The sequence below is a fragment of the Heptranchias perlo genome, chromosome 22 (genome assembly GCF_035084215.1).
Source record: "Heptranchias perlo isolate sHepPer1 chromosome 22, sHepPer1.hap1, whole genome shotgun sequence".
Lineage (NCBI taxonomy): Eukaryota > Metazoa > Chordata > Chondrichthyes > Hexanchiformes > Hexanchidae > Heptranchias > Heptranchias perlo.
In genome coordinates this window covers 11,077,480-11,104,712 of record NC_090346.1, presented here as the reverse complement: position 1 = coordinate 11,104,712, position 27,233 = coordinate 11,077,480, and the positions used below count along the sequence as shown (strand labels likewise).

The 27,233-nt window shown below is 41.9% G+C and overlaps 1 protein-coding gene across 2 annotated transcripts in view; it reads right to left on the bottom strand.

Annotated features, from left to right (window-relative positions):
• lmf1 (lipase maturation factor 1) overlaps positions 1–27,233 on the bottom strand; it is a 469,834-nt gene that overhangs the window by 222,091 nt on the left and 220,510 nt on the right. For both annotated transcript variants that reach the window (XM_068002920.1, XM_068002921.1), the window contains one exon: positions 9,077–9,142. In XM_068002920.1, coding sequence (XP_067859021.1) covers positions 9,077–9,142 — 66 coding nt within the window. The remainder of the gene's footprint in view (positions 1–9,076; positions 9,143–27,233) is intronic.

Below are 27,233 nucleotides of genomic sequence, written 5' to 3'. Positions count from 1 at the left end.
TTCCTCCAACTAAATACTGGGAAGACCCAAGCCATTTTTTTTTCAGTCCCTGCCACAAACTCCGTTCCCTAGCCATCGACTCCATCCCTCTCCCTGGCCACTATCTGAGGCTGAACCAGAACGTTCGCAACCTTGGCGTCCTATTTGACCCTGAGGTGAGCTTCTGACCACATATCCACTCCATCACCAAGACTGCCTACTTCCACCTCCCTAACATCGCCCGTCTCTTCCCCTGCCTCAGCTTGTCTGCTGCTGAAATCCTCATCCATGCCTTTGTTACCTCTAGACTTGACTCCAATTGCTCTCCTGGCCGGCCTCCCATCTTCCACCTTCCATAAACATCCAAAACTTTGCTACTCATATCCTAACTCACACCAAGTTCCGTTCAACCACCACAACCGTGCTCGTTGACCTACATTGACTACCGGTCCGGCAACACCTCGATTTTAAAATTCTCATTCTTGTTTTCAGATCCCTCCATGGCCTTCCCTCTCCCTATCTCTGTAACCTCCTCCAGCCTTACAACCCTCCAAGATCTCTGCGCTCCTCCAATTCTTGTCTCTTGAGCATCCCCAATTTTAATCGCTCCACCGTTGGCAGCTGTGCCTTCAGCTGCCTAGACCCTAAGCTCTGGAATTACCTCCCTAAACCTCTCCGCCGCTATACCTCGCTCTCCTCCTTTAAGACGCTCCTTAAAACCTACCTCTTTGACCAAGCTTTTGGTCACCTGTCCTAATATCGCATGTGGATCGGTGTCAAAGTTTGTTTGATAAAGCTCCTGTGAAGTGCCTTGGGACGTTTTACTACGTTAAAGGTGCTGTATAAACGCAAGTTGTTGTTGTTCACATGGAGAAAGAGCAGGGACTAGAGTAGACAGCTCCATTTGACGAGCTCGCACCAGCATAGTGCTGTAATTTCTATGATTCTATGAAATTATCACTCATCGAGTTTCCAGTGAAAAGACTGAAGCTATACTGATTTCGGCAGTAGGTCCATGACTGACTAGCTCCATTGTGGAAGCGAAGAGCAGCACTCTTTCTGGTCCTGGATGCCAACCACAATGCTCTGAAAAGGTTTAGCAAAAAAATTAATCATCAGTATCAGCTGACACTAGGTAGCAGACTCGATTGATGCTGATTTTTAAAAAATCACTTTGCAGCACTCACATAAGCATCTATGCTCCCATTAGGACAACCACTCACTAAGAAATCTGCTACTGAAGTCAGGTACTATCCAGGCAGAAGAGACTCAATCTTGTAGGTCTGTTGCAGGCTGCCAGCCAGCGATGAAAGTGGTGATTTCCCTTAAAAAGAGATGACTAAAGAATCTTCTAAATAAACTTTATGTTGGACGCATGGGAATAATATCCATTGAAAATGTTTCCGCCTCACCCCTCCCAAAGTAATATTCTGCTTTAATGCATAAAGCAGTTTCCATGTGATCTCCCGTCAACCACAGCGATCTCAATGCCAGGACTTTTCCTAGTGAGGTCCCTATTTCACAAAAAAAAATACGTGGAAAATTTGCTATCATTTGGCAAGCAAGACTTTTTCTTTTTAAAAATTAACTTTTTATTCCTCCCTAAAACAGTTACTTGGACTTTGACCAAAGGAAATTGGCCATAGTGTGATAGGGAAGAACTACAAAACAAAGAAGCAACTAGGGATTGGAGATGGACGGATAAACACGTGGATGTCATTTGCAATCTGGCAAGTAGCTTGGCTTTTCAGCTCATCGAAGCTGAAAACCACCTCATCCTCCATTAGTTGGCAAGTGGAATTTTCCAGCCCTGTTATATAGGCACCGTATACATGGAACTAATTAATACAAGGTATCCCCCACCGCCATGCTAATGTATTTTACCGTAACAATGATGAAAGCTAATAGTGAGGACGGTCCCAGATATGCCCCACATGGAGTGATTAGCTCATTGTCACAGTATGCCATCTGCATCTGTTTAGGGGAGAAGAAAATCAGCTGAAGTAACAGTGACACAGTTATATAGACACAGTGGCTAAAGTCGTGAAAAGCTCTAATGGATTAACCAACATTTCAGGATTAATGAAGGTCAGATTCAAGTTACAGCTATAAATCATCTGATGACGTGCTACGTTGGTCTAAATAATCTGCTTGGGTGAGATCCCAAATAAAAATAAAATGGCGGCGTGTACTTCGCGCCTGCCCGCCCAGGAGTGGGTTGACCACACCAGCGTTGCCGGGGTAATGCTGTTGGATCTTTCTGTGTGCAAAGCTGCGGCTGCGTTTGCTAACGTAACAACAATCACTGCGCTTCAAAGCAACTGACTGAATGTGACAAAAGCAAAATACTGCAGATGCTGGAAATCTGAAATAAAAACAGAAAATGCTGGAAATACTCACGTCAGACAGCATCTGTGGAGAGAGAAACAGAGTTAACGTTTCAGGTCGATGACCTTTCGTCAGAACTGGAAGAAGTAATGACTTAACAGTTTTTAAGCAAGTACCGAGCCAGGGAAAGTGTGTGGGGGGAGGGAGGAGGAAGGTCTGTGATAGGGTGGTAATGGAACAAGTAAAGAAACAAAAGATGGGTCTAGAGGAGTGGTAAATGGCAACAACAGAATCATTACCAGCACCCGCTGTCTGAAAAAATGGAAGTAGAGGTTCTGATCTGAAGTCACTGAAATCAACTGATTGTATCTGAAATGCTTTAAGAAGATTCCATGAGACATGATAAGGTGCTAATATAAATGGAAGTCTTTTCATGCACTGCGGGTTGGAGGTCCCAAGCTGAAGCTCCAACAGACAAGATTTCTGCAGATGGAGCATTCAGGACAAAGCAACTGAATTCTGGAAGCTCTTAATTCTATCAAACTAATTAACTTTAATTTTACTGATGAGAAGAACATGGTAATGAATGTGTTAACAGACAGGAAACTCCTGTACAGTTTCATTCATTGGTCAAGTATTATTACACCTAACGTAAACACAGCAATGAATGTCAGTTGTTCATAAGTGGAATGCATTCACTTAGAAACTTCCCTTAGCATTTAGTGTAAGGGAGCAGACACTGGAAGAACCCACTGTGTACGAAACATTAAATTGTTTGAAATGTGGAATTGACTATTTCGCTCTCCACAGATCTTTGTGAAAAATGATCTGCTGGAAATATTTTGTTCTGCAGCAATGTTTGCAAACCATACATTCCGCATTACTAGTCCCCGACTCCATGACTGACAGAAATAAATGGAGACCAACAATGCTGGTGCAATTTGTAAACATTGTGCTATACAACGGCTCTCATCTTCATCTTGAAAAGTCAGGAGGTCACGCTTCAAACTTGATTAGAGATAAGTGACCTGCTTCGATCATGAAGTTAAAAATTACCTCGTGTTTCTGGGTCACTGAGCTGCTGCAGTTGAAATAAGTACTTGACGCTGAGAAATCTATTCCGATGAATCAGTTTGTTTACATCCACCATACAAATCAAATTCACAATATCAGCTTCAATTTAATATGATTCACTTCAATGCAACATGTGCTACCTCAAAATTAATTCAGAGATAAGGCAATGACTCCTGACGGTTTTGTGGTATCCAAGTGATTATTGGATGCACAAGTGAGCTGAATTGACTCTAAGAAGCACTTCTCGTTCTACGGAACTTGAGCACAAAATCTAGGCTGACACTTCAGTGCTGTACTATCAGAGGTTCCATCTTTCGGATGAGCCATTAAGCCAAGGCCCCGTCTGCCCTCTCAGGTGGACATAGAAGATCCCATAGCACTATTACGAAAAAGAGCACGGGAGTTCCCCCTGGTGTCCTGGCCAATATTTATCCCTCAACCAACATCACTAAAATCGATAATCTGGTCATTATCTTATTGCTATTTGTGGGACCTTGCTGTGCGCAAATTGGCTGCCATGTTTCCTACGTTATAACAGTGACTACAGTACTTCAGGTTGTCCTGAGGTCGTAAAAAGCGCATATAAATGCAAGTCTTTCTTTCTTTAAAAATGTATTAAGTTTTGGTCACTTTAAAAATTTGCAGCAGAAGCCCCATCTCACCGTAATTCCTGCCAATCTCTTTCTTTATTGTACCCCATACTTAGAGTCGAACCTCAACACGGAACTGTAGCTGGAATTCCATCTGCTTATTGGATGAAGATACTGCCTGGTGTGGTACTGAGACCAGGAACATTGTAAGTTGGTTTTCTAGCTGAGTTACATAACCTCAGCCAGGGCTGCAATTGGGTTGCTGCAGTTACACTCAATGTGCTTCAGTTAAAGTAAAGCTCAACCAGGTTTCCCCACACACAGTGGAGACAGGTTCAACTTTGCTGGTCTCCATTGTCAAATAGCCTACCAACACTCACCGACCAGACTTATATATTCAAAATGCCCAATTGGGAACAATAATGGGAGGGGGGGGGGGAATGCCGTGATCTGAAGAAGCGTACCCCAACAATTGCCAGTGCCTTGGGGAAGGGAAATTATCGAATAGAAAAACTACTGGTAGGTTCTTGTCAACAGGTGGGTGGGCCCACTTCAGAAAAAATGAGTCCGGATGGGCGAATGTACTTTTGTAAACAGGTTTCATGTGTTTAAAGCTGTGTGTATATATATTTTAGTATTGAGATAAAACAGACAATTCTGGCTCTGTTTTTGTTACAGATTTGCTTTCATCTGACTAAAGCTGTAGCCTAGATGCAAGCTTTTTTTCCCCACAAAACTGCCCTCACTACAAAAACATGACATGATGCTGGAGACTTCAATGGTCTATTTCTTTGTTTCCTGCATGCACTTTTGTTGGAAGATTTTTGCAAGAAAAACAGATTTTACTGTTGTGTTTTATATTGAACTGTAAATGTAAGTCAGTCCCAGGCCTTACTCAATACTACTGTGTAGTTAAGGGAAAATGGCATGTGATAATACCAAGCTAAATCAATATGAAAGTAAACGGATAATTGTTCTATTATCCCACAGACTCCATTTTGTGCAGTAGTTTATCCTGCTTGTCTTCCCTGCTACTGTCGTTGCTCCTGCAGCTTTGCAAAAAACCTCGGTTCTACTATCACCACTTTAAAAGAGAGTTAAAAAAAATGAAAAGATATCTTAGTTTGCTGGCTAATCTACAATTAAAGTTTAACCATCTGTCAAAGGAATCATTTCATTACAAACAAGCATTCCTCACACATCAGGACAGAACTGCCACATTACAAATGTTACTACCGAGTAATTGAATCTGTAATTTCACTTATAGGTTGGTCGTACTGCAATGTTTTGCACTGATGCAAAGCCAAAACTCCTTCTCGTCAACGCAAAAAGGGTCACATAACTGGGGAGTGAAGTTGTCGGGATTGAATTCTGGCAAGCAGTGTGAGACCACTTCAAGGAGGTAGTTTCACATTGCAGCCAGTACAAAGTTAACTTAAAAAAAAAGTTCCAGAGCTTTCTAACCTTCAGTTTTAACCTTTTGAATTCTGGCAAAAGTGAAAGACTTGCATTTACATAGCACCTTACTACTTCTCTCAAAAATGTATCAAAGGTCATCACGTACAATGAATTACTTTGAAAGGAGTTAGTAACCATTGTTTTATGCAAAAACTCAGCAGCCATTCTGTACACATCAAAATCCCACAAACAGCAATGAAATGAATGACCGGTTAATGTATTTTTAGGATTGAGGTTGGAGTAACAGCCAGGACAATGTGAGAATTCCCTGCTTTTCTTTGATTAAAGCCATGAGATCTTGAACATCCACCAGAACCAGAACAGGCAAACTGGGGTTTGTTTAATGTCTCATCCAAAAGTACTGCACTGACGTGTGCTCAAGGCTTGCAGCGGAACTCAAACCCACAACCTTCTGACTCAGAGACAAGAGTGATACAAATCAACTGTTCAGAAGCAAAGAACTGCCAGGACAGTCGGCTCCTCACTAATATTAATAAATATTAATAAATTTAACAGACATTTGGGTGGCAGTGTGTGGAACTTTCCATATGAATGATTGCGTATAGCTACTCTATGACTTGCCAGAACCTGCTGCGGAGCAGGCAGTATTTTATCAGTCAGCTCCCTCTCGTTCTAAGGAGGTGCCAGCCTCAAACCAGCACCCAGAACATCACAGTGTTATTACATTACTTTAAGAATGCAACACTAATAACAACTGAAGAAAAAAGTATCAGAAAATCTACAAGCGTCGCACAGTTTCAATGTCCAAGTCTATAGAAAGAGTACAGATAGCTGGGAAGAATTACAAGACAGTGATCTAGCCAAGGAGGTCAATGGCTTTACATATAGATTATACAGTCAATCCCCTATGTCATTGCATACAAGGATTGAAGGCCAGTATAGCCTTCAGGTGAAGTGAGGTTACTGGGTTGTGTACAATTAGACCAGGTTGTGCAGTTGTAAATATTTTAATTACATTTATAGATAAATATATAATATGAAATATATATATATTCAGTCCCTATTTTCAAACTCATTCATTCTCCTTATTTTTGATTATTATTCATTATTTATATTTACATAGGAAAACTTACAGCAATTCGGAAGCAGAGTTGTTTGAAGCATTGTACATGCAGAGGAGTTGGGAGACACAAAACTGTTTTATAAAAGTAATAAATAAGCCCATTCCAAATATCCATTAAACCCTACATGTTGATGGGTAATAATTTTTTGAAAATCCTCTTTAATTTGATAACATTTTTTGTGACTGAAAACAGCACTCTATCTAGGAGGGTGGATAGAGAAATTCAGCGTACCACAATTACATCTTTCAGACAACTTCCTTTTAAAATAACAGATAGTCTTTTCATAGCCACTTCCTACTAGAAAATGTGTCTACAAAAAGGTAGAGTCAGCAACGACAAGTCTAAGATCATCAAACTGTCCTGTGATCCTGAGCTGAATTAATCAGTCAAGTATGGACAAAACGCATAATTGATCTATATGTAAAATCCTAATGCACTATTTACATTTTCTCCTGTCATGTAGGAGTCAGAAACAAATAGGTTGAGTGGATCACAAATTCATGGAATTTGTGACAAAGATCACAGTTTTGAAAGAGCTATTCAAGCTCAAATTAGATTTCCTTTTTCTTCCGGGTTTAACTGAGTTGCCCATCCTATCAGCTCTTTTCCAATTTTAGAAACATCTCTCACAATCAGGGGCTGGTGATCAGAGCTCCAAGTATATACCTGGATACCAATGATGTAAAATTATACTTTCCCCAATTCAAGTTTATTTTTTGCAGGATGTCGAATGGCAACACTTGATGTGGTTTAATTGGGGCAAAAGACCAGCTATCAGGCCAGTCCAAGGCTTTACATGTTAAAAAAAATGTTAATTGCCTCTTATTAGCATTAGTAAGTAACTGCAATAGGCCAGCGTGTGACTGTTCAATGAATAGACAGTGAATTTCCCATAAGACTGATTGCAGCTCTGTCTCTCCACAATCTAGCTGTGATAAAAAGTGGAGCCAGAATACAAACAGGGAGCTGTTACCAATCTAGTACCATTTACAATTGAAATAAGACTTCAAACGGAGAGAAAAAAGCAGAATGATACGCAAGTCGAGGCCTTTCATGTGTTCTGCTATAGGATATTACCCTTATGTAAAGATTTTATAGTTTATTGTGTGTTGTGTTTAATGATTGTTGCACTAAATCTTTCTGTAAATGTTTGCACAGAATTCAATAACTATTTGGCTAGCTTTGTAGTAAATGCCTTTTGTGCATGAGGTATTGAGTATCACAGTACTGAAATGAGGGAAGGATGGTAAATGGCACAAGTATTTTTAAACAGCAAACATTTATCACTTACCTGGAATTATTTTGTTGTTGGTGGATTTAGACCCCCCCCAAAAGCTGGACTTTGAATCACTGGAGTTTTCAATTCCTAATTTCTTTACAGATTCTGACCATGTTACACTAAAGTATGGACTCATCACCTGCACTGATAACGATTCACTCCTCTGGTTGCGGGACGCTAAGTCTTAAACTGGACTTCCATCATTAGCCTAGTCTATCCTATGGTCAGAATGCAATTCAGCCAATTTATATTGAACACAAATAAAAACATAGAACGCTGGAAGTACTCCAGAATCTGAAAAAAGACAAGTTAACATTTTGGGTTTAGGCTGAGAGAAGGTTAGACAATTCGGGAATTGAGGTGATCAAGGCAAGGACCAGGGTTTCGGTGGCGGTGAAAAGAGGTTGGAGCAGAGGCAGGCAACATTGTGATGGTGAATAAAAGCGAACTTAGCGAAGGAGCGGAGATGGAGAGGAAGCTGAGATTGGGGCGCAAGAATACGGCAAGCCTCCACATCTCTGGACTCAGCCTGTGTTCACAGTCGGGGAAGTAGATGGAGTCACATACACATGTAGGTACTGGCAGGAGTTGAAGAGGATAGCTTCAGTTTTTCTAACATTAAGCTGGAGGAATTTTTGGCCCATCACTGATGTAAGTAAAATGTTTGGAGCCTTTTGGACCAATGGAGCAGGCAGGGAAGTAGAGTTGGGTGTCATCAGCATACATGTGGGTGCTGACCCCACCATGCGTTTTTCTGGACGATATCACCAAGGGGTAACATGTAAATGGTGAGGAGCAAAGGGGGAAGTTTGGACTCTCAGGTATATGGAAGGTGATTGAGTGGGCAAAGGAGGAGAAGCTGTTGAAGTCAAAGTAACAAACTGAACCAGGAGAGAGCAATACCAGGAGGTAGACACTTGGAAATATTGGAAGAGGGAGTGGGCAACAGCATCAGAGGCAGCAGGACAGTCAAGGTTGACGAGGCAGAGAGTGATAGTCACAGCTGCACAGGATGTCTCCTCCTTTCAGATACTGCTGGCCTGTTGTGTGTTTTCAACATTTTCTCCTTTCAATTTTAGATTCCTTTACAGTGTAAACACACACACATGGCCCATACAATACCAGATGGGGGTGATCAATCTGCTTTTTACCTGCTTTGCAGCTCTTATACATAGTGTACAAAAAAGGATGATCAGTACATGATAATTAAACTAAGTCATGCTGAAGTGACATCCTAAAATGGGTCAGATATACTTCATGGAACACTGCTGCAGTACACATACCTCATAATGATAGTTCATACAGGTCAGGTCTTTCCAGCAGCGATCTCCACGGATTTTAATCAGTCCCTGCCAATAAAAACCACAAGCATCCAGTTTACAATTAAATGCTGAGGCAGGAAATAAATTAAAACAGTAATGAGAAAGTGGCATAGAATTTCAACATTTTTAAATATAAAATTCTGGTAATAAATATTTATGCCGGTCTTGAAGCGTCTATATCTGTGAGCAAGTATAAGATTGTAGTTCAATTAAGGGGTTCGGATGACAGCAAAAGAAACTGGAGAATCCTCGCCAGAATGGACTACATCTGACTGAATCAGACTACACCCTTCGCCTCCTTCCATTATTGTAGATGCTGTTCGTATTTTTCTAATGTTAAAACATTACAAATTCGATTCCTTATTGTTCTCGGGACGTCTTTGAAAAGAGGATATAATAACCTTTATGCCAACACTATGGCGGTATTAACAGAATAATTTTTAGGAAACTTTACAGACAGTGTATTTGAGGTTATTTACAGGAGTGTCGATTTCATTTTTGCTGTAACATTCTCTTCAATTGACATCACTGATCTATGTTACACAAACACAGAGTGATTGCTTCCGTAAACCAAGAGACTCAAACCCATTACTGTTTCAAAACATCTAAAAATAAATAATTTAGAAGGAATCTGCTGATCTATAGGTAGCAGATTGCCCCTGGACTACAGAATTTCTTTGGAATTTGGAACTCAAAACATATTTTCCATTACCTTCTCTTCACAAAAATTAGGTTGTATGTATGACTCTAGTTAGCAAGAAGTATACCACGTATACAGGATAACAGGCAGCTAGGAGTGTGTTACAGTAATGAATGAGTTACACATCAAGGACTTCAGATGGCTATCATCACAATGCAGAGACGTTACTGTGCTAACATAACATAGGCTACAATTTTCCATGGTAGGTAGAGTATGTGAAACAAAATGTATATAACATGACAATGAGTGTAATGCAAGCATTGCATCATGGAGCAAGCAGTCGTAAAAACTTGTTAGTCATGGCTCAGTGGTAGTGCTCTCGCCTCTGAGTTGGAAGGTCGTGGGCTCAAGTCCCATTCCAGAGACTTAAGCACGTAATCCAGGCCGACAGTTCAGTGCAGTACTGAAGGAATGCTGCACTGTCAACAGTGCCATCTTTCAGATGAGACATTGAACCAAGGCCCCGTCTGCCCTCTCAGGTGGACATAAAAGATCCCATGGCACTATTTATAGAAGAGCAAGGGAGCTCTTCCCTGTGTCCTGGGCCAATAACTATCCCTCAATCAACATCACTAAAACAGATTATCCGGTCATTATCTTTTCGCTGTTTGTGAGAACTTGCTGTGTGCAATTGGCTGCCGCATTTCCTGCATTACAACAGTGACTACACTTCAAAAAGTATTTCATTGGCTGTGAAGCGCTGTGGACGTCCTGAGGTCGTGAAAGGCATTATATAAATGAAAGTCATTCTTTAGTATTGAACAATGCAAGTTGAGCTTTGTAACTGATTTTTTAAAATGGTACCAATGGTGATCGCCTACACAAAGATTTAGGAGTAACAACTTTCAGTTTGTCATTCTGTTCTTTACTTATGCAATTTACTATAGGGCAACTATCTTAGTCAAGATAGAGCCTGACAGCATAAAAGAGCTGGACATTGTCAACAACTTGTATTTATATAGTGCCTTTAACATGTTAAAATGTCCAAAAGTGCTTCACAGAGGTGTAATAAGACAAAAATGGACGTCAAGCAAAAGGAGATATGAGGAGGGGTGACCAAAAGCTTGGTCAAAGAAGCAGGTTTTAAGAAAGATCTTAAAGGATTAAAGGTGGAGGGATTTAGGGAGGGAATTCCATGGCGTGGTGCCTAGATGGCTAAAGGCACAGCTGCCAATGGTGGGGTGAGGGGGGAAAACACAAAATTGGTTATTAACCCATAGTTTTCCATACTATACGTATGAAATATTTTTTTCATTGTGTGGGGATAATGCTACAATTGACAACAAACATAGGAGGACGATTTCATCTCTGCTCTAGGTGTGTAAAAACGTTGTTACTGCATTTAGAAAGAAAGGAAATATGATTTTGCTACAAAGTGCACAACGAAAATCTTCCCCTATAGTGGAAGGGGGAGAATTGCTAGACAAATAACTTACTTCAACTAGTTTGCAAAGTGATTCTCCAAAATTAAAATTCCTATCCAACTTTCATACCTTAATCACCTAATGTTACTAATCACATTGAAATGTCTCAAATAAATTACAATGAATTAGTCAGAGTGCAGGGATCATTGTTTTATAGTCAAACGGTGTAAACGGAGCACTGCAGTATAAACAGAATACGTGATGAGTAGCCAGGAGATGCAAGGGTAGATTTTACAAATGAATGTTCCCGGAAGCGATGGACAGAAGATCCTATGGGACCTGCTGACCTCGCAGCCCGAATTCCCGATATGAGCTCCTGGAGCACAAAGCTCTTTGCCAGAAGCGCAAATTGGTAAAGTTCACCCACTGGGCTGTACGCCATTTGTGGCACTGACCATAATTCAGAATAAATTATTAGAAATGCCAGTCTTGATTTATAAATCAAATTCCGTGTCACCCCATTGCGTATCTTCTACACTAAACTTCAAACATATATGTTCATTCAGCTTCCTCACACTTTCAATCATTCTGCATTTTACTTTCATTAGCTTTGTCACAACTATGATACCCTTTTGATTTATTTCCATCTTTTTATTTTTTTTAAACAGTGACTTCAGAAATAAACCAAAAGGATACTCAAGTTAACAATGATTCCCTGTAATTTTTTTTAAAAAAAGAGATAGTGCTGAGGACACCTGTACTTCAAGAAGTGGGACACAAATGATACGAGCAATAGTTTCAACTCCTCCACCTACAGTTGGTGCACTGTTAACAAAAAGGTAGAATGGGCACGGTGACCACTCTGCATGTATTCAGTGCACTGTCATTTTAAAGTTAATATTATTACATGAAATTCACAGCACAGAAACAGCCATTCGACCCAACTGGTCTATGCCTGTGTTTATGTTCCACTCGAACCTCCTCCCACCCTTCTTCATCTAACCCTATCAACATATCCTTCTATTCCTTTTTCCCTCACGTACTCATCTAGCTTCCCCTTAAATGCATCTATACTATTCGCCTCAACTACTTGTGGTAGCGAGTTCCACATTCTAACCACTCTCTGGGTAAAAAAGTTTCTCCTGAATACCTTATTGGATTTATTGGTGACTATCTTATATTTATGACCTCTAGTTTTGGATTCCCCCACAAGCAGATACATTTTCTCTATGTCTACCCTATCGAACCCCCTTCATAATTTTAAAGACTTCTATTAGGTCACCCCTCAGCTTTCTCTTTTCTAGAGAAATGAGCCCCAGCCTATTCAGTCTTCCCTGATGATTATAACCTCTCACTTCTGGAATTATTTTGTTACAAAGGTGACAGGCCTACAGGTATGTAACTGTAACTGATCAGATGCTGGTACATGTTACTAAGGAAGTATGTATTGAAAAAGACGACACTGCTATTATCTGTCCTGCATTTGAATTTCAAAATAAGTGCAGGATAACATTTCCGACCCACTGAGCTGTGCCAGGGCTCATAAAAAATGGATTAAATTTCTTCATCACCACAAATAATAATAAAAGGAAACCAATGGCCCACAACAACAAAGACACCTGGATCACGGCAATACTACCGACAGGAAGATACGCAATCAGATCGCATGGGCCCGGAGCTATGCAGCCTGTCGTGGGCCTTTGAAGTACAGGCAGATTCTGATTAGAATTACAATGTAACAGACCAAAGTAGTCAGAAAAACCTGATCCAATCTCTGCCTTCTCTTTCTAAGGTTACAGGGATATCTCTTGAGGTGATCTCACAAGAATTCAGGATACATACTGCCAAAGCTGTCACCAAGAGGGAGACGACATTGTAGAAAAGCATGGAGAAGAATGCAACGGGACGATGGTTGATATTAACATAAGATTATCTCGATGACCTTCTGCCTTCTCCAACTCTTTCTGTTATCAAGCTGTAATATTTCAAGTGAAGCTTCAATCGGTCCCCATTTCAAATTTTGTTAAGAGTGCCCTATTCCTTCATTCCATCTGGACAACACAAGGACAGATCGATCAATAGCTCTTTTAACCTGGTAGATATGCACCACAGCAACCCCTGTTTGAAATCCAGTCCAAACCTAACTTAGCCGAGCATATTCCTGTCAATTAAACCCACACCCTCTCCTTCCAATCCAGTTTCATTTTTTTTTGTGCCATATAGTCAATTACTAACTCTGTATGCATGTTACCTGGCTGTCCATTAAGGGATGGGTGGGAAGAGGTATCCATACTCCCTATCATCTGGTGGTAAATGGCAGGGGGGATAACTTCATTCTCCCTAATCATCCAGTGAGGGAGAAGGAAAATACATCCATATCAGACTGTTGGTGGGGCCAGGAGGATACATCCATAACTCTGGTCCCTGACTCAGCAGGGGTGCAGGAAGATACAGCCATATTGCTTGGTGTCAGCCATGGCTCAGTTGGTAACACTTTTACCTCTGAGTCAGAAGGTTGTGGGATCAAGTCCCACTCCAGTGACTTGAGCACATATCCAGGATGACACTTCAGTGCAGTACTGAGGGAGTGCTGCCTTTCAAGTGAGATGTTCAATCGAGGACCCGTCTGCGCTCTCAGTTGGATGTAAAAGATTCCATGGCCAATATTTATCCTTCAAACAACATCGCCAAAACAGATTATCTGGTCATTATCTCATTGCTGTTTGTGGGACCTTGCTGTATGCAAATTGGCTACCATGTTTCCCACATTACAACAGTGACTACACTTCAAAAAGTACTTCTATTGGCTGTAAAGCACTTTGGGATGTCGTGGGATCTGTAAGGCGCTATATAAATACAAGTTCTTTCTTTCTACTCTTCTAAGGAAGGTTATGTTGTGTGCATCACCACCACCCCTAGCATTCAGACACTGCAAATGCATATATTTTACAGTGCTCAGATCTCAAACATTGCTGTGCACACATACGGATGCCACATGAGTCGACATCTTCTTCCTGTGCTTCTGAAATCGTGTAAATGGTGCAAACATAGAGCTGGGAGGCAGGTTGACCACACCAAAATCACAGCAATTAAGTGCTAACTTAATATCACTCAAAGATATGTCGAGATGCTGAACACAATCCTTTTTACCTTCCTTTCTATTGGACTCTTATTGTATTCGTCATTTTTGGTGCATTGCAATATAAAGTCGGTAAGAAATGCTTCCTTCAGCTTGACAAGTTTCTGAATAATACTGGTGCACTGTTCTAAACGTCCTGTATCTGTGTTTTGTGCTGTATCTTCCTCATCTCCACCTTTCAATACATGTCCCAAAATTCCAATATAAAAAAGCATTTAATCTCCTGTAATGTCATGTTTATTGTTTCAAGAAAATAAAGGAAGCGATTGACCAGTCTATAGAAATAGACCTTCTAAAATATCTATATATTTATGACTATTGGAGGTAAACTAAAAGCCTACTTTTATAGTATTATAAAGGACTATCCATAATTGCCATCATCTTTGCAGCAAAGATGGTGAAGAGGAATTGTGTCGGCACATTTATATAAATCAATTTTCACTAACATCTTTTATTGTATGTCTTGGAGTGGGAGTAAGCAACAATGGGGCAGAAATTGCTCAGAGCAGCGAGCCAACAGCGCTCACCGCTCCATAGATTTATACTAACCCACTAACTTACTTCAGGCACTTCCTCGAATAGGAAGTAGAGAAGAGTCCAGCGTCAGTTCAAGTGAAGCTAGGACCCTGGGAGAAGCGAAAGGATCACACTCTACCCTCGAACAATCTGGAGCATTTTGGACAAGCTGCATTAACTATCTGCAGGCATAAAACCAGGAAGTGAAAGATACAACATTAAAAGCATTGTAAAAACTGTTATAGACAGCAAAAAAAAGAGGGTAAGAAATAATTGAATTAAATAAAAGAGACAGAAGGGGAAAGTAAAAAAAATTGTAACTTTTTAATTTTAAATGACTAAAAACTATTAAAATAAGGTGCAATGAGACATTTTTAAAAGTTAATTTTTAGTTGTTTGGCGGTCATTAAGACTTACCATGCTGTTAAAACTTAGTTCAGACCTGGTATTTTTAAGCATACCTTGTGGCGATTTTAGTTACTTTCCAGCTGGGCAGATGAGCATGTTGGCGCTTTTGCAATGATTTCACTGATTGCAGCCAGCGGTATACCTTTAATTCAAAGCTGTCGTATCGCCGGTGAACCAGTTGGTTCAAGTTCTGGATTTCCGCGTTTCACTGCGCATGTGCGCACACCGGAACTTGCTCCTCCATTTCGCCACTAACAACTAACAACGGACAGCGCTGTTGAGCTCTCCGTTATTTTGCAAGCAATTTCTGCCCCATCGTCAAAAAGTTACAATTACAAATGGCCCAGCTTCATTTTACTCTCATTAAAGAGAAAGGTAAGTCTATATCCAACCAGAACAGCAATTTTCATTTATATAGCGTATATGTCCCAAGGTGCTTCACAGGAGCGTAAACAGACAAAAATTGACACTGAGCCAAAGGAGCAGATATTAGGAGGGATGACTAAAACCTTGGTCAGAGGTAGGTTTTAAGGAGGGTCTTAGAGGAGGCGAGAGATGGAGAGGTGGAGAGGTTTATGAAGGGCATTCCAGAGCTTAGACCCTAGAAGGCTGAAGCACGGCCGCCAATGGTGGACCAAAGGAAGTGGGGGATGCGTAAGAGGTCAGAGTTGGGGGAACGCAATTCTTGGAGGGTTGTAGAACATGTATCAGAGCCACACAGAGGCATTGGGGACATATGAAAAGGGAGAGAAGTCAGAGGGGTGGCATGAGGGTACAACAATTGGCCTCAGCACCAGTTATGGAAGAAAAATATTCCCTCTAATGATCATTTTCCAGTGACCTGTAGAATGTGCAGGTATGCAGACGCTCAGAGACTGTAGAGTCAGGCCCAGCTGTGATGCCATAAAAAAAGGTGTTAAGACTGCCGGCACACACTGTCTAGGCTCACACTTCAAGAACAGACGGCTACTTGGTTGATGTACGGAATGAGTGGCTGATACCAGTGGACCCACGCCACAGGATGAGGCAGGAGCCACAAGGAAAAAAAGGGGAGAGGCATGGTGGGGGGAAAAAATAAAACATTGAAAATGTAGAGAGCTACCCTGCCAAATATAACCAGCCTTTAAACAGTTTGATAAACAATGGTTAAACCATACAGAGCCAGCTCTCAGACGCTCACTAACCAATCATTGTTGTGTTATGATAAATATACAATAGTACAGCACTTACACTGTGTGCTGTGCTGTTGCTTGCAAATATTGTCACTTTCCATACCTTTTGGAGGGGAGAGTTTGGCTCAATAAGGAGATTTCAGGCACGCTAATTCCCAGATACATCTGCTGCAACACAATCTGTTTTCCAATGTTCTTTAAATCTGAATTGAATTTTTTTTTAAATTTGAAATCTCACATTTGAGTAGTATCCATCTGTTTACAAACAAGGTAAAGTGGAAGTGGCTCGAGGGGCTGAATGGCCTATTCCTGTGTTCCTATATCTTGCAAGAATTGCCCCTTTAATACTTGGAACTCTTGATGCAAGACTTTATATTATGCTGCAATACAATCTGAGACAACTCTAACCATAAGTCAAATATAAAATATCCCTTTTAGAAATTGTGATGTTTTTAACCATTCACACAGAAACTCCTTTACTTTAAATCTAGCTGTCTGGTTCTATTATGGAGCCTGTACTTTTTAAATTGTATGGAATGATACCGAAAGCATTGGATAACTTCTGCTAATTTGTCTCCCATCAACATTTTCTAAATAATTTAACCAATTTCCAAGCCTCAGGGATGTCCATGCACATCAACTAGATGGATTTGTCATCGCTTGTTACTATTTACAATGTTATCTGTCAGTGTCCAAACAGGCCAGGACAGAGGCTGGTTCAAATTCCTGCAACAGGTTTTAAATTACAGCTCCTGAGGGAAAGCAAGGTGATGCCCAGTGCTCAATAAAAATCCTGCGATTAATAGAAGGGATCCAAGATACAGAGTTAAGAACCAATGTGTGCACAAGGGAGAGATGGGATTAACACACACACACCCAAAGGAATGTTACATAGCAACTGGAACGTTGTGTGTTTTACAGTTAAGACAAGCTAATTAAACAGAATGCAGCCTGCTTTTCTGCTCATCAAGCAATATGGAAAGCTTATTTCCATGGCACTGGTGGTCACTCCCACTGCCCGAAACAATTCAGAAACAACCCAATGAGGTGAACAGCGCACAAACCTTCAGCAACACACTTCCACTCAAAAGCCCTGCTTCCCATTTTTTAGGTTCTCTTGCTTTGAAAACAATTTCATGCATGCAAAAATGCCGAGGACATCAGAAAATAGAGGAGAGCGCACAATCAAAGACAGCATTATGAAGCTGAACACAAAAGGCATTATGGTCATGCCATATCCAGGCACTTAAAATTCATATGATTTTGGAGACCTGCCACCTTGGCCAGGACATTTGTTAGTTCCACACAGTAAGAAATGGGGGGAGCAACTCAAAATCAAGCAAGCTCTCTAATTCTGCAAATTACTGCCCAGCAACAGACCATATCAAGTAATTTTTAAAAAAATAATCCCAGTTTCCCGGTAAGGCCTCCCATAGAAGATTTAGTGAAGTGACCAGTGGCTCCAGGCAAAAAGTTGTCTCGCGAGCAGTGATCAGCATACCCCGAGCCAATTTTTGGCCGATGCCATGATGCACAGAATCCATTGGAGGTCAAAGTGAAGAGCATATGGGGGGTCAACCAGAGTCACAACCAGCCATCTCAGAGCTAGCACTCATATCACTTTTCCAAGGGACTTGTGGGCCTACGTCACCTTCTAGCAAATAAGAGAGGGGAGAAATAAAATTATACGCTGCTTCAGCCACCACCACCCCCCCACCCCCAAAATAAAGCCTGCAGCAGTTGGGAGCACGTTTACAGGGGCATGTACGAGTTACAACAGTAGGAGTTTTGCAATCTCTGTGGAGGAAATTCTATTGCATATTTTTGGCACAACTCCATGTTGAGGACGTGTGTATGGCAATCCGGTGTCCTCTCTCCCCCACAGCAACTGTTGCCCATTCATTTCAGTGAGAAGGACACAGTCATTAGAAGTTGCCAACAGCTGTCAGTAATTTCACTTTATTTTGCATCGTACCGAATCTCCAAAACATAAACATCGTTTAAAAAAGCAAAAAAAAAGTTTTTAAAAACATTTCTTCCCTTGCAATGTGGGCAAAACAGAATCTCGTCAGGTGCTGAGCACTAATTCAAATTTCAGCTCACCTAGATGCATCTTGCAGTTAGCACAGATGCCGTTTTTCTTTATCAATGCAAGTCTTACTGTAACAGATACAGTACGGTTTCAGAATAACTGTTCATTTTCATCCTGCAGCAGCTTTTCCCATATTCATATGCAAAGCTGACAAATGCAACCGGATCTGAACAAAGGCACCTTTCACTAGGACAGTGAAAAATAATGCCTTTCAATTCAAATAACATGGCTTATAGGGGCAGTGTGCAAATTAGGACACTTCTATCTCCCATCCAAACGATATAACAGCAGGTGTGAGTGGAAGTTATGCTAATTGCCAATTTTGCCATTTGTGCACATAAAACATCTTCTTCTGTGTTAGTACTTATTTGGCTAGCAATAACAACCGGCAGCATTTCAGTCTCATTCCCCCAACCCCCACTCCTGACTTGCCAACAATTCTGTTGAAGTGGGATTCTCAATTTGGGTAGCTCTCATTAAACACACACACACGCACACAATACATTTCAAAACAACTACAATTAATTTACTATTTTCTGTCTATTTCTGGTAAAACATAATGGGGGCATTGAAAACATTGCGGCACAGGTTTGAAAGAATTGCTGAACGGGCAGAATTAAGATGCACAGTTGAAAATGTAAAATTATCAAAGCACCAGGATAAAATAGATAAGGCTGGAAAGTTGAAGCAATGTCAGAGAAAGACAGGTTAATGCTTTGAGTGGGACTCTTCATCAGACTCTCTGTTGACTCCCACTGGAAAGTATACACGTGATAGAGATGATCCCCAATGAAATAGGCTGTCAACATTCCCTGCCTAGACTAACCCAAGAAGAATAGGCGCTTGGCGAGATACTGGAGGGTGATTGGCACTGCGGAACCATTCGATGGTTCACTGTACCCAGTGAGGAGAGGAGGGGAAAGGAAAACCAAAATCACATACAATCACAGGAGCCTGAACATCATTTGAAATGTACTACTGTCACAGTGCTAAACAGTAACTTATCTCACTCTTGTTTTGTAAAATAGACAGTAAAAATGAATGTATTCTTCCCTTTATCCACTGGACCTCATGATCTGTGGCTGCCTTAGAAGTTTACAGCACAAAAGGAGACCATTTGGTACATCGTACCTATGCCAGCTTTGCTTGCAATCCAAAACTAATCCAACTGCTCTACTCTCTCCCCATCACCCCATATCTTCCTCTACTTCAAACATTCTTCCCTTAAAAGATGCAATGATCACTGACACAACTATTCCTTGTGGGAAAGCATTCCATGCTCCATCAACACCTTAAACAAAGAAACATTTCCTAGCTTCTCTCCTTACTCTCAATGGACAATATTAAATTGATGACCCATTGTCACTGATTCTCAACCAGAGGAAATAGTCTTTCCGTATTCACAGTATCAAAACCTTTTATAATTTTAAAAACCCTCCATTAAATCTTCCCCCAGCCTTGTCTACACCGGTGGAAATAGTCCAAGTATCACAAGTTTCTCCTCATAGCTACAATTTCTCATCTTTGAAACCAGCCTGGTGAATCTACACTGTACATTCCATATAGCTTGAATGTCCTTTGTATAATAGGGTGCTGAAAACTGCATACAGTACTCGAACGATGGCCAAGCACAAATTTATCATACCTCTTCGCTCCTATTTATAAAACCTAAAGGGGGGAAAATATGTTACAGCTCATTTTTGGGCGCATAACTAATGGTGCATACACAGCGGCGCCAGAACCGAGAGGCCTGAGGCTGGCCCAAAATTGAGCCTCGGGCCTCAATTCAATCATTGCTGCGAGCTGCACGCCCCCACTTTTACAAGAAACAATTTGGGCTGCTTGCCCTCAGGTTCACATTGCGGGGAGGCGGCGGAGGGGGTTGAACGGGAGAGACCCTCAGAATGATGCGCTAGGAGCACTCTGCTCCTCCTGGCTCCACATGAAAGTATATTTTGTTTTCAAAATTATTTTTTCTTGGCAGCTGCTCATTAGGCTATATCCATGACAGGAAAACCCAAGCAGGCATAAGGCTGCTTATTAACATATGCAAGGGGGCTAAAACCTGTTTTAGGCAGCCGCCAGGGACACTTGAAAGAATCGCCTGACTCAATATGGGGTGGGATGTATTTCAAGCATCTTTGGGGCGCAAGACATGACTCTGTGAAATTCGTCCTTTTCGCATCCGTCCAGAACATATGCAAAACGAGGTCCAATTTCTACCTAAAAATGCTTTTACCTTTTATTGCTTTGCCTACCTGCACCTCTCAGTCTCTGTACCACTGCACCCTTCAGCACCTGTCCATTGGGTTTACACTCCCATTTCTTATTTTCCTCAGAAAATGCATTAACTCATACTTCTTGGTATTAAATCCTATCTGCCACCGTCTGCTAACTTGTCTAAGTGCTCGCAGTTCACCTTGTCATTTGCCAAACCTCCCTGCCAAAAAGTTATGCCTAAAAAGTGAGTGTTTTTGATTTAAATTAATGTATGTTAGATGGTTTCCCACAGCATTGCTGACAGACCAAAGCTTAAAAATATTCTCTCTTTTCTGTAACTGTTTATCCGTATTCTAATGTTCTCTCTCTCTTTGTCTTCCATGCCTCTCATCTCCCTCTTTTGCCTCTCGTATGTTTTCTCTTGCTGCTGCTCCTGTACCTCTCTGGCTCTTTTTCTCACCAGAAACCATGCTGCAAAAGGTGGTGCTGTTCAGACACAGCACTTACTGCAACTTGAACATTCCCCAATTGCCACAATGACTATGCTCGAGATGAATCAGCCAAGCATTGGATTCTCAGCTCCTGGATAAACAAAGCCTTTTGAAAACTCCAATGCATCTGCCTCAAGCGAAAGCATTGGGAGATGTGTCAGCTACTAGTGCTGCAGAATTCGCCCCGCTTACAGCTTCAGGGCAGATTCCAAAGCGCTGGTGACAACACAAACAGCCACACATGCAGCAGTTTGCACATATAGCTGTTTACAACAATAACTTGCATTTATATAGCGCTTTTAACGTAGTAAAACGTCCCAAGGCGCTTCACAGGGGCGTTATCAAACAAAATTTCACACCAAGCCACATAAGGAGGTAATAGATTTGGTCAAGGAGCATTTTAAAGGAGGAAAGAGTGGTAGAGAGGCGGAGAGGTTTAGGGATGGAATTCCAGAGCTTAGGGCCTAGACAGCTGAAGGCACAGCCGCCAATGGTGGAGCGATTAAAATCGGGGATACACAAGAAGCAAGAATTGGAGGAGCACAGAGATCTCGGAGGGTTGTAGGACTGGAAGAGGTTACAGAGATAGGGAGGGGTGAGGTCATGCAGGGATTTGAAAACAGTATGAGAATTTTAAAATCGAGGCGTTGTCGGACTGCAAACCAATGTAGGTCAGCGAGCACTGGGCTGATGGGTAAACAGGACTTGATGTGGGTTAGGATATGGGCAGCAGAGTTTTGGATGAGTTGGGTGGAAGATGGGAGGCCAGCCAGGAGAGCATTGGAATAGTAGAATCTAGAGGTAACATCCCTAAACAGCCTCGTTTTAATTTTAAGGTTATGCCCCTTTTTCTGGACTCCCTGATGGTTGAGGGTTTCAGCTGAGGCAGAGGCGGAGACAGGCGATGTTACGAAGGTGGAAATAGGTGGTCTTGGTGATGGAGTGGATATGTGGTCAGAAGCTCATCTCAGGGTCTAATAGGACACCAAGATTGCGAATGGTCTGGTTCAGCCTCAGGCAGTGGCCAGGGAGAGGGATGGAGTTGGTGGCTAGGGAATAGCAGAACAGGCTCGAGGGGCTGAATGGCCTACTCCTGTTCCTATGTGATCGCTAAACAATGACCATCCTATGTGACTGTAACAGTTGTACACTATCCCTCCTCATCCTTCCCGACCTGTCTGCAGTTTGTGGCTTCGGTCTTCCCGATATTTAGTTGGAGGAAATTTTTGCTTATCCAGTTGGACAAGCAGAGCGACAAATCAGAGACAGTGGAAAGGTCGAGAGAGGTGGTGGTGAGGTAGAGCTGAGTGTCGTCAGTGTACATGTGGAACCTGATGTTGTGCTTTCGGATGATGTCGGCGAGGGTCAACATGTAGATGAGAAATAGGAGGGGGCCGAGGATTGATCCTTGGGGTCTCCAGAGGTAACGGTGCAGGACGAGAAGCCATTGCAAGTGATTCTCTGGTTACAATTGGATAGCAAAGAATGGAACCAAGTGAGCGCAGTCCCATCCAGCTGGACGATGGAGGAGAGGCGTTGAGGAGGGTGCTGTGGTCAACTGTGTCAAAGGCTGTAGACAGGTCGAGAAGGATGAGGAACGAAAGTGTACCACTATCAGTCACGTAGGATGGCATTGTTTAGCAATCACATAGGAACAGGAGTAAGCCATTCAGCCCCTCGAACTTGTTCCTCCATTCAGTTAGATCATAGCTGATCTGTATCTTAACTCCATTTACCCGTTTTGGTTCCGTAACGCTCAATACCGTTGCCTAACAAAAATGTATCAATCTCAGTTTTGAAATTTTCAATTGACCTAGACTCAACAGCTTTTTGGGGGAGACAGTTCCAGATTTCCACTACCCATTGTGTGAAGAAGTGCTTCCTGATATCATCTCTAAACGGCCTAGCTCTAATTTTAAGGTCACGGCTGAGTGCACTGGATACAGCAAAGGCTATGGGTCCCAACAACATCCCGGCTGTAGCGCTGAAGACTTGTGCTCCAGAACTAGCCGTGCCTCTAGCTAAACTGTTCCAGTACAGCTACAACACTGGCATCTAACTGACAATGTGGAAAATTGCCCAAGTATGTCCTGTCCACAAAAAGCAGGACAATTCCAATCCAGCCAATTACCGCCCCATCAGTCTACTCTCAATCATCAGCAAAGTGATGGAAGGTGTCATCGACAATGCGATCAAGCGGCACTTACTCACTAATAACCTGCTCACCAATGCTCAGTTTGGGTTCCGCCAGGACCACTCGGCACCAGACCTCATTACAGCCTTGGTCCAAACATGGACAAAAGAGCTGAATTCCAGAGGTGAGGTGAGAGTGACTGTCCTTGACATCAAGGCAGCATTTGACCAAGTGTGGCACCAAGGAGCCCGAGTAAAATTGAAGTCAATGGGAATCAGGGGGAAAACTCTCCAGTGGCTGGAGTCATACCAAGCACAAAGGAAGATGGCAGTGGTTGTTGGAGGCCAATCATCTCAGCCCCAGGACATTGCTGCAGGAGTTCCTCAGGGCAGTGTCCTTGGCCCAACCATCTTCAGCTGCTTCATCAATGACCTTCGCTCCATCATAAGGTCAGAAATGGGGATGTTTGCTGATGATTGTAGTGTTCAGTTCCATTCGCAACCCTCAGATAATGAAGTCGTCCGTGCCCCCATGCAGCAAGACCTGGACAACATCCAGGCTTGGGCTCATAAGTGGCAAGTAACATTCGTGCCAGACAAATGCCAGGCAACGACTATCTCCAACAAGAGAGAGTCTAACCACCTCCCCTAAACATACAACGGCATTACCATCACCGAATCCCCCACCATCAACATCCTGGGGGTCACCATTGACCAGAAACTTAACTGGACCAGCCATATAAATACTGTGGCTACAAGAGCAGGTCAGAAGCTGGGTATTCTGCAGCGAGTGACTCACCTCCTGACTCCCCAAAGCCTTTCCACCATCTACATGGCACGAGTCAGGAGTGTGATGGAATACTCTCCACTTGCCTGGATGAGTGCCGCTCCTACAATACTCAAGAAGCTCGACACCATCCAGGACAAAGCAGCCCGCTTGATTGGCACCCCATCCACCACCCTAAACATTCACTCCCTTCACCACCGGCGCACAGTGGCTGCAGTGTGTACCATCCACAGGATGCACTGCAGCAACTCGCTAAGGTTTCTTCGACAGCACCTCCCAAACCCACAACCTCTGCCACCTAGAAGGACAAGAGCAGCAGACACATGGGAACAACATCACCTGCACATTCCCCTCTAAGTCACACACCATCCTGACTTGGAAATATATCGCCGTTCCTTCATCGTCGCTGGGTCAAAATCCTAGAACTCTCTACCTAACAGCACTGTGGGAGAACCGTCACCACACGGACTGCAGCGGTTCAAGAAAGCGGCTCACCACCACCTTCTCAAGGGCAATTATGGACGGGCAATAAATGCTGGCCTCGCCAGCGACGCCCACATCCCATGAACGAATAAAAAAAAATGCCCCTTTTTCTGGACTCCCCCACTGGAGGAAATAGTTTCTCTCTATTTACCCTATTAAATCCTTTAATCGTCTTAAACACCTCAATTAGATCACCCCTTCATCGTCTGTACTCAAGGGAATATAAGCCTAGTCTATGCAACCCCTCCTCGTAATTTAACCCTTTTAGCCCAGTATCATTCTGCTGAATTTGTACTGCAGCCCCTCCAAAGCGAATATATTTTTCCTGAGGTGCAGTGCCCAGAACGCAGTACTCTAAATGGGGTTCTAACCAGAGCTTTATATAACTGCAACATAACTTCCATCCCTTTGCACTCCAGCCCCCTTGAGATAAAGATTTAACCCTTTAATCATCTTAAACACCTCAATTAAATCACCCCTTAATCTTCTACATACAAGGGAATACAAGCCTAGTCTGTGAAACAGTTATGACTCTGCACACAGCCCTTCCCCGATGTCGGTGGAAGGTCCGTGTGGGCCAGTAGGAGTGAGTGTTCAGCCCCCTTGAACTCAGCAATGCTTATTGCATGGCATCCAGCGGCAGTAATGGCGGAGGCACCATTTCCCTTACATTACAGCGCTACCCTCGAAGTTGAGGCTACCTCTGGCGGAAGCACTTGATAAAAGTGCAACACATAAAGAGTTTCCACCCCTTCGTCAAAACGGACGTAAGAGTTAGGTATCAGTCGTTGTTATTCCCATACTGCAGCCCAAAACTAACCAACATTTGAGATACACTTTGCCAAAAGCACAGTACTGTATTTCTGTTTGAAGTCAGATACAGTAAAGGCTTTCAGTTATTGATCATTTGAAATCTCCCACAGTATGCCTTCTTTTCAAAAAAAAGGAAAGAGATACTTGTAATAAGGAAAACTGAACCAACTTTCTCTGAAACTGCTGCAGGGCACAAAACCATTTTTGCATAGCAGTTTGGAACAGTGTGTGCGGCAGTAGGCACCTTTTCAAAACTAAAACACGTATATTAGCAAAATAATGATCAAACGTTTGTAATCACAGCAAGAATTTTAAATTGCCAGTTTTCTTTTAAAAAATCCTTACGAGTTCTTAGTAGAGCAAAATAGCAGTTAGACAAGGCACGCTCATTATTTTGTGGTTTCCACAACCTCGCCTGGTAATTTTGAGCCAGGTACAGCATTTTACATGCCCGTATAATGTTTCACAGTTTTGACTAGCATCCTCAACAGGTCAAGGGAAAGGGATACTGCATCTTTCAATAGAATGCAGCGTGCCATCATTTGTGTGGTCTGAGGCGATTTTACTCCAACAAGGGAAATCACAAATGTCGTAGTCGATTCAGTTCAACGCATTGTATATTTTGAAAATAGGTTTATCTTTTTAAAATAAAAATAGAATAAATTGATGGGAACCCTACTACCTCACCATGGCACATTGGTTTAGGATACACTGTTCTTTAAATTTGAAGAGGAATTATGACTTTTGAGAAACTCCAATGTTTAGATGCAAAGTAGAACCATGTGCTTATTATAAAATCTCCTATTGCATCAAACTTTTTCCTGACCCTGCTAAAATTCTACTAAAATCAAGATGGGAGTCTGAACTTCAGTACACAGAATTACATAGAATTTACAGCACAGCAACAGGCCATTTGGCCCCTGTTTATGCTCCACATGAGTCTCCTCCCACTCTATTTACTTCATCTCACCCTATCGACATAACCTTCTTTTCCTTTCTCCCTCATGTACTTATCTAGCTTCCTCAAGTAAAATGAAACCCCTGTTGTAAATGAACTGTTTTCTAGTGATGTGAGTTTTATTAGCTAAACTTGACTGTAATCAAGCTTTTAATGTGATCACAGGCTTTCTTGGAGCATAATATCAGTGGTCTCTTGTCTATTAAATCTACACAACAGAGTGCAAACAAGTAAGGATTTTCCACGTATCCAATATTATTTGTTCCGCCACCTGCAAGAATTCGAAACAATCACACAAGAGTTTTTCATTACAATGGCCTAGGTGATATTCTGGTAAAGGAATATGCTCACAGTTTTATTTTTACCCACCTAAACCTGGACAAATGTTCACGGTCTTTGACACGCAGTCAACTAGATAACAGGAAACAAGGCTAATAGAGACTATGCTTTGTGGTGTGGTGTTCAATCCTGCCAGCTCATTTCAATATTTTGGTATTTGAATATTATTTTACTAAGAGATGCAAACACAAGCAGGAATATTAGTTCTGTTTCTCATTCGTCCTAGCCCCAGTTATAGAATTGTTTTGAAACAGAAATGTATCTGAGTGTGCATTTGGAGTAGTTTCAGGTGATCGCTCGTGTTCCGCTGAAGCTTATCAAAAACAAAGTGGGTCAGTTAACCTCTTAAAGTGCATGGTTTAATTTCTGCATTGAAAAATACATTGGACCCTTCTCTATAGCACTGCCTTTGAAATTCACATAATGAAGTGTTATAATGAGGAATGAGGAGCAATTTAGATCAATAGTTGAACCATATTGATGGGAGCAGATTTAATAATAAC